Source organism: Neovison vison, chromosome 4, assembly GCF_020171115.1.
Source record: "Neovison vison isolate M4711 chromosome 4, ASM_NN_V1, whole genome shotgun sequence".
NCBI lineage: Eukaryota > Metazoa > Chordata > Mammalia > Carnivora > Mustelidae > Neogale > Neogale vison.
Window position 1 is genome coordinate 204346614 of NC_058094.1, and position 10812 is coordinate 204357425.

The window sequence follows — 10812 nt, forward strand, 5'->3', positions numbered from 1 at the left end:
TCTAAAGAGATGCTTTTCTAGATACTAACCTGGGTCTGTTCCCAATTCAGTGACCCAAGGCTTTGTCCAAAAATGTATAAAGAAGAGATACGTTGTTTCATAAAAAAAATTACCTATTTTTTATATCTATACATAAATTTTGTGTGTGTAGGTATGTGTGTCTATATACATATAGACATACAGATATCTACAAATATAGCGCATCTTTTACTTAATCTTTTACTCAGTTCACTTTGACATATGATGGAGCACTATTCCAAATAACACTTCAACTTATTCCTCAGTAGGAGATTGTGGTTAACTCAATAGTTTCTAGCACATTTTTGATACACTACTTCTGGGAGAAGTGAATTTTGGCTCCTCCCCTACTTGTCCCCTTAAAAAAATAAGATGAAATCTCCTAATTTTATGAGAGGTTTTTTTCCATTTTTGGCATGCCACTATAAGGTGGTCTTTCAAGAAATAAAAAACAAAAATGAGAGGTTCAACAGGAATTCTACTTAACAAGGCTTTGCTAAGGCAATTCTTGGCATAGCATTCTACACAAGTGGGAAGGCAAAAGGAAAAACAGGTACATTCGTCTCCCTGTAGGTACAGTAATGATTTGGAAAGATGAGACAAATGTTAGCTATTACAGGATTTGTACCATGCAGAAGAGAATATAATTTTATTCAAACACAGGAGTTCTCCAGTTTCGAGAATGGAATTAAACTCCTGCCCTTCAAGTTGAGAACTTGGTAATGTTGACAGTCTTCATATAGAAACAAGATGTTAACCATGCATTCCATATTTTTTTCCAGTTATAGATGAAGCAACTTGCAAAACATTCTTGAAATATGAAGCAAGAAGAATAACATTTAAACGTCGTGTGATCATTATACCTCTTTATCCATCAAAGTGGCTTCATCCCACTATCTCTCTTCTGTGCTCAGATCTTGCATGAAATATCGGACAAGGCGAAGTGTTTGGGAGGAAATTTTCTTAGTCATTCGTCTTTGCAATGGGTGTGCTCAGGTTCCAGCGTATCCCCTTTAGGAGTTCTGTGGGATCCAGTGGACTCACGCAAGCCGCACTCACCCTCCTTCTGATTATATGTTGCTCGACTCAGGAGTACAGAGCACCCCCTTTTATTCCAAACATATCTTTCCTCTGGGCCTGGAATATCCCAAGTGAAGGGTGTGCTGTAAATTTTAACGTGCATCTAGATCTGAACCTTTTCTCTCTAGTAGGAAGCCCTCGAAAAAATGCCAGGGGGCAAAATATTACAATATTTTATAATAACAGACTTGGCTACTATCCTTACATAGAGGACAAGACTGGCAAAGTTATGGATGGAGGACTCCCCCAGACTGGAAATCTGATAAAGCACTTGGCGAAAGTCAGGAAAGATATTGACCATTACATAGACGTAGATATGACGGGCCTGGGTGTCATTGACTGGGAAAACTGGAGGCCTCTCTGGATAAGAAACTGGAAACCTAAAGATATTTACAAGAACCTTTCTATTGAGTTGGTTCACCAACAACATGCAGAACTTAATGACACAGAGGCCGCCAAGAAAGCCAAAGCAGATTTTGAAAGCGCAGGAAGGTGTTTCATGGAAACGACCTTAAAACTGGTGAAAGACCTTCGGCCAAATTATTTATGGGGCTTTTATCTTTTTCCTGATTGTTACAATGGTTTTAAAGAAATTGATTACAATGGAAGTTGCCCTGATATAGAAAAGAAGAGAAATGATAAACTCGACTGGTTATGGAAGGAAAGCACGGCCCTTTTCCCATCCATTTATTTGAGTAGCAAATTCGAAAATACTTTAAAAGCTGCTCTCTATGTCCGCAATCGTGTTTTGGAAGCCATTCGGATTTCTGAAGTACACAGTGTTAAACATCCACTTCCAGTTTTTGTATATACCCGTCCAGTTTTTGCTGACATAGATCTGAAATATTTTTCTGAGGTAAGTCAAGGTGGGAGACCTATGAACAAGCAACCACGAAAGGTGTTCAGTGGAGTTCAACATCATTTTTGAAGGGAGTGAGATTTGGCTTTTAACATCCTTTACAAATATGCACACAGATAGTACTCCATTTTTATGTGAATGCAAAATAAGAGTATATTTCATTTGTTTATTTATTTATTTATTTAAGATTTCATTTATTCACTTGAGAGAGAGAGAGAGTGCACATGCACAGCAGAGAGAGAGGCAGACAGAGGGAGAAGCAGGTCCCCCACTGTGCTAGGAGCCTGATGAGGGACTCAATCCCAGGACCCCAGGATCATGACCTGAGCTGAAGAGAGCAGTTTAACCGACTGGGCCACCCAGGCATCTCAAGAATGTATTTCTTTTAAATGTGATCATATAATATCTTAGCAACAATAAAAAAACTAGGGAGCACAGTCAATGTATTAACTCAGTTCCCTTTTTTCCCTTTCATGGGGTTTGTCAATAGAAGTAGTTAAAGTAATAACAGAAAAATCTTTATATTTGTTATAGTAAGGATGTGGTGGCAACAGAAATAGTGGGGAAATATTTGAATTATTATTGTTGTCAGAATTCTTAGCTTTGGTGTTACTGTCTTATGCATAGCATTTCTATTTTATTTCTGTTAACTCTTTCTGTCACATTCACCAGGAGGACCTTGTGAACACAATCGGTGAAACAGTTTCTCTAGGTGCTTCTGGAATGGTAATGTGGGGAGGCCTCAATGTAAGCCAAAATGTGGTAAGTTGAATTGACAGGAAATAGATGAAAAGATTTCTACTTTTAATGTTTCTGAGGATGGTTGTACTGAATAATAAAAGTAAGTACTATGCTTGGCACATAGTAGTATGTGCTCAGTTAATACTGGTTGCATCAAGCTGTCCTTCATTTGTGTGGTTATGTTAAAAGGCAGAAAAAATTGTACCTCTTTTCCAGCAAGGAAACAGAAATTCAGTGAAACTGACCAAAATTCTCTAGGCTATATGGCTAGCAAGTAGCAAAAAAGAGGACTACAAACTCAGTTTTCTGACATGGTGTTTGGCTTTTTGTACTGTACTGTGATAGGTCTCCTCTCAAAAAACCCATGAAGTAGTCAATGAAATAATAGTCAATTCATTCATTCATTCATTCAATTACTGTTTATTAAGCACTTCTTTTGCTTATTCATCTAGTCATTCAATGGCAGTTTATTACACGGGTCAGCAAATGACAGCCAGGGGCCAAGAATGAATTTTCTCCTTTTAAATGGATGGGGAAAAACTCCCAAAGAATAGCATTTATACTAGGTGAAAATTAGGTAATATTTAAATGTTAGTGTCTACTGGTTAAATTTTATTTAGTGGAATACAGGCATGTTTCTTAGTTTAGATGTCTATGTACAAAGAAATAATCTGAATAGTTATGGCAGTCACCCTGAAATATTTACTGTCTGCCTCTATACAGAAAACGTGTGCTGACTCTTGGTTTATTGAACATCTCCTGTGATTAAGTGCCAGATAATCCTAGGTGCTAAAAATGAATTTTTGAAGGGGTTTGAATGAAGTTTGAACTGAATGAAGAGAAGTCCCTTCACCATGAAGCTGCATCCTTACAAGTGGAAATGGAACTTATGCAGATAAGATATGTCAGGTAGTGATAGCAATAGAGAGCAATAGCCAGCAATAAAGAGCAATGAAGCAGTGTAGGCAGGGTAAAGAGAGATAAAATGGTGGTACTTAAGATGGGGCAGTCACAGAAGGCCTCTCTGACGAGGTGCTGTTGGAGTAGAGACCTGATGAAAACCAGGCACCAAGTCTCTAAGACACCAAGTGGGGATGGTGAGTGCCAGAGCCTTCAGGCTGGAATGTGCTCGTCAAAGAAAGACAGAGGAGGTCAGTGTGACCGGAGTGCAGGGAGCGAGGAAGACTTGTGGTAAGCGAGGAGACAGAGGGTCTTATGGAGGGCTTCGCAGGCCACCACGGGGCTTTGTCTCTGATATGGAAGGCCACGAAGAGACTTGAGCAGAAGAGCTGCAGTCTCTGACAAACATTTCTTACTTGGCTGAGCTGAGGATCCACGGTGGACTGGCAAGAGCGGGAACAGGACAGGAAGCTGTTGATGGCCTGGACCACAGGGGCTGGTGTGTGGTCTGAATATAACCCAACAGTAGAACTGAGAGGTTGTGGACTGAGGGACTGGATGAGTAGGATGGATAAGAGAAGTGGTTAAGATTACTCCAAGGCTTCTGGTTTGAAGGAATTGGTCTCTGAGATGGGAGAAAATTAAGGAGGAATGGTTTGGTGGGGGCTGGGCGGGGAGGAAGAAAAAGGAGCCCGGAGTGGGGAAGAGGTGCATAAGCATTTGGGAATTACTTTTTTCAAAATATTACTAAATTGTTCAAACCTTCTCTAAGGGAGAGGAAAAGGAATACTCCCTTATTTTCCACAAGTTATATTTATTGTTGTCTATTTTAAGTAAACTTTTGAGTAAAACTTGTTTTATTAGGGGAAAAAATGTCCATTTTTTTCTGTATGGGTGACTTCTTTTCATTTTTCTCCTAATGCAGTTTCTTCAGTTCAAAAGGCCTTTAACTATTACCACCTAATCCTTTTCTCTCTTCCTTTATTTTCATCCTTGTTTATTTTTCTGTGTCAGATCTGTCTTCCCAACTTCTTCAATCCTCTTGACTCAAGAGTAAAGCTATCACGTGGACACTGCTGAACTGGAGCTCAACTTTTTCTTCTCTAATAGATGTGGAAATATGAGAGACTTCGGGGCCACAGAGAATCATCTCATAGAGCTCATGGCCAGGGAGACTTCTCCTAGGACCTATAGGGAAGAGACTTTATACAGCAGTCTAAGACCAGAAGAGGCCTTTTGTCTCTTGTCCTTCAGAGAGCCTCACTATATTGTTAATTCATTTACAAAAGTACTCAACAGTAGTTCCCATTATGAGATTCTTTCAAGGTCATCTGAGCCCTTCTACTTTTTGGTACAACTCTATTGTCTCTGGCTTGATCACCAATAAGGAGAAATAATATAAAATAAAAGTATGGAGAAAGGTGTATGTCCCTGGTGCAAAATCTTCCATGTCAGAAAATCATTAAAAAAAATTATAATTCTCCTAAATATATTCCTAATTTTCATTCACTGTGTCTCAAATCTGTAAACACCTTTCTCAAGGGTCTTATAAATTATCTGATGGAATCATTTATAAATATTCCCCATACTACATTCCTTCTTTTTTTTTTTTTTTTTTTTAAGAACTGAGAACTCCACCCTTACTCTGATGAGGAGTGAATCAGGCTTTCTCCAATTAGTAGTACAGCATGACATATTATTATAAGTCACACCTAGTTTTTTTCTCTTATTATTGCACTTTAATGTTAGATTTACATTCTTCTACCATGACTCTCAAGAGCATCTTCAGCATTTTTCATACACAGACAGTTCTTCAATTTCCTACCTAATGACACTGCCTTGAAATTGCCCCCTGTGATCTCTGTTTTATGTATTTCTGCTACTTTTCCCACATGATGATTTTGAGTGTTAGTTCTATAATTACTTCCCCTTTTTTCTATGTCATTTGTAGCCAACAGAATCATAGATTACTCATCTTATTTTTCTGATTCATTGACAACTTGAGAAACTGGTACCTGCAGGTTTAATGACTGAAATTGACTTAAAACAATTGTTATCGAATGTAAGCAAGCTATTTCCTTCCATTCCTTGTTATTAGATCCAGTGGTATGACAGCCAGCTTCTGCTGGTCCCAGCTCACGAGACCTGATTATTAAATATTCAGAAATTTTGTGAACTGGTTGTTAACACAACCATTATTAAAAATTAAATTACAAAAACTTAGAATGAAATAAGTAGTGTTAAAACCAAAGCAATACATACTCGGGGCACCTGGGTGGCTCAGTCAATTAAGCAGCTGCCTTTGGCTCAGGTGCTGGGATTGAGCCCCGTGTCAGGCTCCCTGCTCAGTGAAGGGCCTGTTTCTCTTTTTCTTGCTTCCCCTGCTTGTGCTCTGTCAAATAAATAAATAAAACCTAAAGAAAAAGAAGTAATAAATACTTACAATGTACCAGTTATATACTTCACTTTACTATTATCTATACTTTTGAGGAACTTGACATCTATTATATCTGCATAAGTGGAAATAGTACGTAATGATATGCTTCTCCACACCATATTACCACAACAGGGGCTTGATTTCCAATCACTCAGTGATACAGGTTGGTAGCTTAAAACTGACCATAGCAGATGCACTTATGCCACGGATGTTGACAAATGCTATAAACCAGACCTTATCTTTTAGAAAGCCAGTTTCAGATCCTTCCAAAGACTACATCTTGTGTAGGCTAACGATTCTCAAACCATTCTTATCCTTCACTCCTCTTTTTGCCCAGCTCTTGTCTCTGTGGTCACCCAGACAGTCATCTGAACTTCGTACCAATTCTCATGTATCTTGGCCCCTGGGGATACAGTATTGAAGAACACTGACGAGGTGTCGGCACTCATGCAGCGTATATTAACGTTGGAGGGATAGAAACAATACACAAATAAGAAAAATATTTGATGTGATAAGTAATATACGGAGAATTAAAACAGATGTGAGAAAGTAGATAGGAAAGGTGTCTGAGGTTTAATTAAAGCTGCGATCTGAATGGCGAGATAAAGTGACTGTGTTAAAAATTAGAGGAAAGAGGGGCGCCTGGGTGGCTCAGTGGGTTCAAGCCTCTGCCTTCAGCTCAGGTCGTGATCCCAGGGACCTGGCATCGAGCGCCGCATCGGGCTCTCTGCTCAGCCGGAGGCCTGCTTCCCTTCCTTTCTCTCTGCCTGCCTCTCTGCCTACTTGTGATCTCTGTCAAGTAAATAAATAAAATCTTAAAAAAAAAAATTAGAGGAAAGAGCATTCCAAGCAGAGGGAAGAAGTAAGTACAGTTTGAAATAAACCTGCCATTCTTATGAAACAACTAGCATGCCTAAGGCAGGGTAGGTAAGGGGGGGGGTACTGAAGAGTAAGGAAGAATTACCTCACATCAGGTTGTATATAAGTCAGGCGAAGTTGAATTTTATTCTAGACACCATGCAAAACTAGGATTAAGAAGAGGTTTTCTACTGCTGCTATAATAATGACAACACACTTAGTTTAAACAAGAGAGAATTATTATCTTATACTTGTAGTTCAGAAGTCCAGCATGGATCTTAACGGACTCGAATCAAGATGTTGATAGGGTTGCATTCCTGTCCAAGGGAGGACCCTTACTTGCTCATTTGGGTTGTTGGTAGAATTCATTTCCTCCTGGCTGTAGCAATCAGATGTCTATTTTCTGGCTGGCTATGATGGCTAAGGGTTATTTCCAGCTTCTAGAGTTCACGGCATTCTCCAGCTCTTGGCTCTCTCCTCTATCTTCAAAGCCAGCCATGCTGGGTTGAGTCCCCTTGATCTTTAATTTGCTCTCTTTCTTCCATCTCATTTTTTTCTTAAATCCAAGCTGGAAAAGTTTCTACATTTTTAAAGGACTCATGTGATTAAATTGAGTCCATCCAGATAACCTGGGATAATCTCTCCATCTCAAGGACTACATTCTTCTCTGTAATCATATGTATAACGTTCCTTTTGCCATGCAAGAGAACAAGGTCACAGGTTCCAGGGCATTAGAGTATGGACACTCTTGGAAGGCCCTATTCTTCCTATCATTGTTGGCATCATCTCAAGGCACATAACGAGAGAGAGTCAAGTGGAAGCTTCCAAGATTCCTTGACTTGCCTTCTGATCTACTACCACCACTTCCTTTGGTCTGCTGGAGAGCTAGCATGGCCAGCTTTCTCAGTGGAACTATAGATTATGAAAGAAAGTGAGTGACTATCTTCCATGTTTTTAAAAAGACAGCATCCCAGTTTTAGAATGCATCAGTCTCAAGATGAATCATTTTACTTATCACTCATGCTCTGCCAAATAAGTATATTTGTAAAACGGCTGTCGTAATTCACCCATAACTTGAACTATACATAACATTTAACATAAAGTATACTCAGTTGAACCTGTTTAGTTGTTTTGAGCTCGCAGTTGAGAAATCTTCCTCATGCTGTTTAAACTTGTCCTCACAAAGATGATTCTTATTACTTTTATTTATAATTTCATGAGGGCTAACCAATGATATGCTGGATCTTAATGCTAAGCACTTTTATATACATTGTATCTTATCATCTTCACAACAACCCTATGAGGTAAGTGCTATAATGATCCTTATTTTATAAACGATGAAGCTGAAGCATAACCGAGTTAACTGATTTGCCCAAGGTCACCCAGATAGGAAACTAAGACTTAGAAAACTTGCAGGATTTCCAAGGTCACAGAGCTAGTCATTCATGGAACTGTGACTAATCTGGGAAGATGGGCCCTAGAGACCATTCTGTAACTGCTCCACCATCCTGCCCTATTTTAGGAATTATTGAAGAAGTCCAAGGCTAGGCTGAAGTTAAGGTTTAACTGGTCAATTATTCATTAAATAAATGGCATGTGAAACTTACTTATAAATGTTACAAAACAGTTGGAATAATCTTGCTTGATAAGGTAAAAATGGTAAACTACTTCCTACCTCTTGCTGGGTCTTGTTTTATCTTGCTTCCTTAGAAACCGCCTATCATAGTGAATTAATTCACAGATGAGCTAACTTGTCCCTTAATATTCTAACCTTCTTATAATTTTACAGCAATATTGCACAGATCTAGACAACTACCTGAAGAGTACACTGAATCCTTACATAATCAATGTCACCCTAGCAGCCAAAATGTGCAATCAAGCGCTCTGCCAGGACCAAGGAGTGTGTGTAAGGAAACACTGGAATTCAAGTGACTATCTTCACCTGAACCCAGAGAATTTTGTTATTCAACTTGAGAGAAATGGAAAATACACAGTACAAGGGGAACCCACACTTGAAGACCTACAACAATTTTCCCAAAACTTTCACTGCGCTTGTTATGCCAATGTCCATTGTACGGAGAGAGTTGATATGTCTGAAGTCCATACTATTAAAGTATGTGTGCCTGGAGATATTTGTATAGACACCTTTCTAAACTCAGGACCCGGTGGTCATCCTTCTAGCTGGAAGGAGAAATCTGCCACTTTGAGCAGTATCTTATCTGCCATGCCACCTGCCACAGGGTCTCCATGATCCTGCGAAAGATCTTTTAGTAGGTGCCTCAAAGCCAGATAGCAGAAGATGACTCCAAAAACCCTCGAGTAGGCTCTCAAAGTGTACATATTCAAAATAAGAAACAATAAAACAACCCATTCAAGTATAAGTTCAGTGTTTATTAAATTTTCTGCCTACATACATTGCTTTAATATCCTTTACACGTCTATATACAACAGTTTAGCTAGTTTAGATTTTTCTAGGCAAATGACAGTACCTATACACTTAAAGATTTATATTTGAAAAGTTCATCAAAACTTATGGGCAAGATATTATTTTTTTTTTGAGCAAAGATTGCTTTTTCGCAATCAAATTGAACTGGAGATCATTATTAATTGATGAACAAAGGATGTTGGCTAGCACTTTCAATTTTCAAAATTGTGGTCAGGGCAGTGTTACTGTAGCAGTATCCATTGATACTACATTTTGCTTTTGAAAATCAGAGTAGAATGTTAATTATTAATATTTCATAGAATTTGTTTTGTGAGAGGATATCCAACTTTGTATTTTCTAATTGCCATGAGCCTATAGCAAATATCTCACATACATGATGTGTATATACAAGAACTAACAGGTATCTGCTATATTCTCGGTTCAATTTATCAAAGACTGATTGTAAGGTCTATACACTTAGAGGCCTAGTGTTCTTCTGATAAAAGTAAAGATTTAGGGGCGCCTAGGTGGCTCAGTGGGTTAAGCCTCTGCCTTCAGCTCAGGTCATGATCTCAGGGTCCTGGGACTGAGCACTGCATTGGGCTCTCTGCTCAGTGGGGAGCCTGCTTCTCCCTCTCCCTCTGCCTACCTCTCTGCCTGCTTATGATTTCTCTCTCTCTCTGTCAAATAAATAAATAATGTATTTTTTTTTAAATTAAAGATTTAGATAATGCTAATTTACTGCAAATGAATGTCTTTCCAAGTAGTTTGTAATTTGCAATAAAAATGTCAAGAAATTATTATGGTAATAAACCTTATCTTTTAAAATGTAATATCCCAAGTGTGTACCCTGTCTGCCTTGAGCATATAACTATGGATTTTAGGTATTTCATCTTGATAATTTCTTCAAGTTATGTTATAAAAAGGTAACCTTTAAAAAGTGATTATCCTGTCAACTCTGTACATGGTTTAATAGGTATTCAGAATAAACACAAAAAAACAGCCCCATTTCCTTTCACTCTTGATGGTCTTTGACAATTCTGTGTACTTAAATGGCCTTATTTCATCTGAGCATCCATTCACATCTTTCATGAAGTATTTATTGAGTGTTTACTCTCAGTATTCAGTGTCTCAGATTCAAGGTAAAGTAGCATGGTCTTGCCTCAGGGAGTTTGTTATACATCTGAAGAAGATAAATATTTGAAAGTGGAAAATAACAACACAGTCTGTGATATAAATGCTATTGGAGAAGTCTGGCATGCTCTGGCATACAAATAAGAATTTGGAGGTGTCAGAGAAAATTTCAAGGCTGTCATGAAAGAGATGATGTGTCTACTGCTCAAGAAGACTGAAAGGCAGTTAGTGTGGAGACACAAGACAGAGGAACTTCAGGAAGATGGACCATTGAGTGTGGTTTTGACCATGGTATGCAGCAGATGGGCCAAATGGGTGAAATCTTTTGTCCACCACACTAAGAAGTTTGGTGTTTAGGAA

General features: G+C 38.6%; 1 protein-coding gene across 1 annotated transcript; it reads left to right on the plus strand.

Annotated features, from left to right (window-relative positions):
* The first annotated feature begins 953 nt into the window (after positions 1 to 953).
* SPAM1 (sperm adhesion molecule 1) lies at positions 954 to 9144 on the plus strand. Its single transcript, XM_044244588.1, has 3 exons — positions 954 to 1954; positions 2630 to 2719; positions 8683 to 9144. Exons 1-3 carry the CDS (start codon positions 1001 to 1003, stop codon positions 9142 to 9144), a joined length of 1506 nt encoding a protein of 501 aa, XP_044100523.1. The 5' UTR covers positions 954 to 1000.
* The last annotated feature ends 1668 nt before the right edge of the window (positions 9145 to 10812 follow it).

Bases quoted from the DNA above. Each gene is read 5' to 3' on its own strand.
- SPAM1 (XM_044244588.1), top strand. From the start codon at position 1,001: ATGGGTGTGCTCAGGTTCCAGCGTATCCCCTTTAGGAGTTCTGTGGGA. The intron at 1,955-2,629 runs GTAAGTCAAGGT...CACATTCACCAG, and splicing joins ATCTGAAATATTTTTCTGAG to GAGGACCTTGTGAACACAAT. The intron at 2,720-8,682 runs GTAAGTTGAATT...ATAATTTTACAG, and splicing joins TCAATGTAAGCCAAAATGTG to CAATATTGCACAGATCTAGA.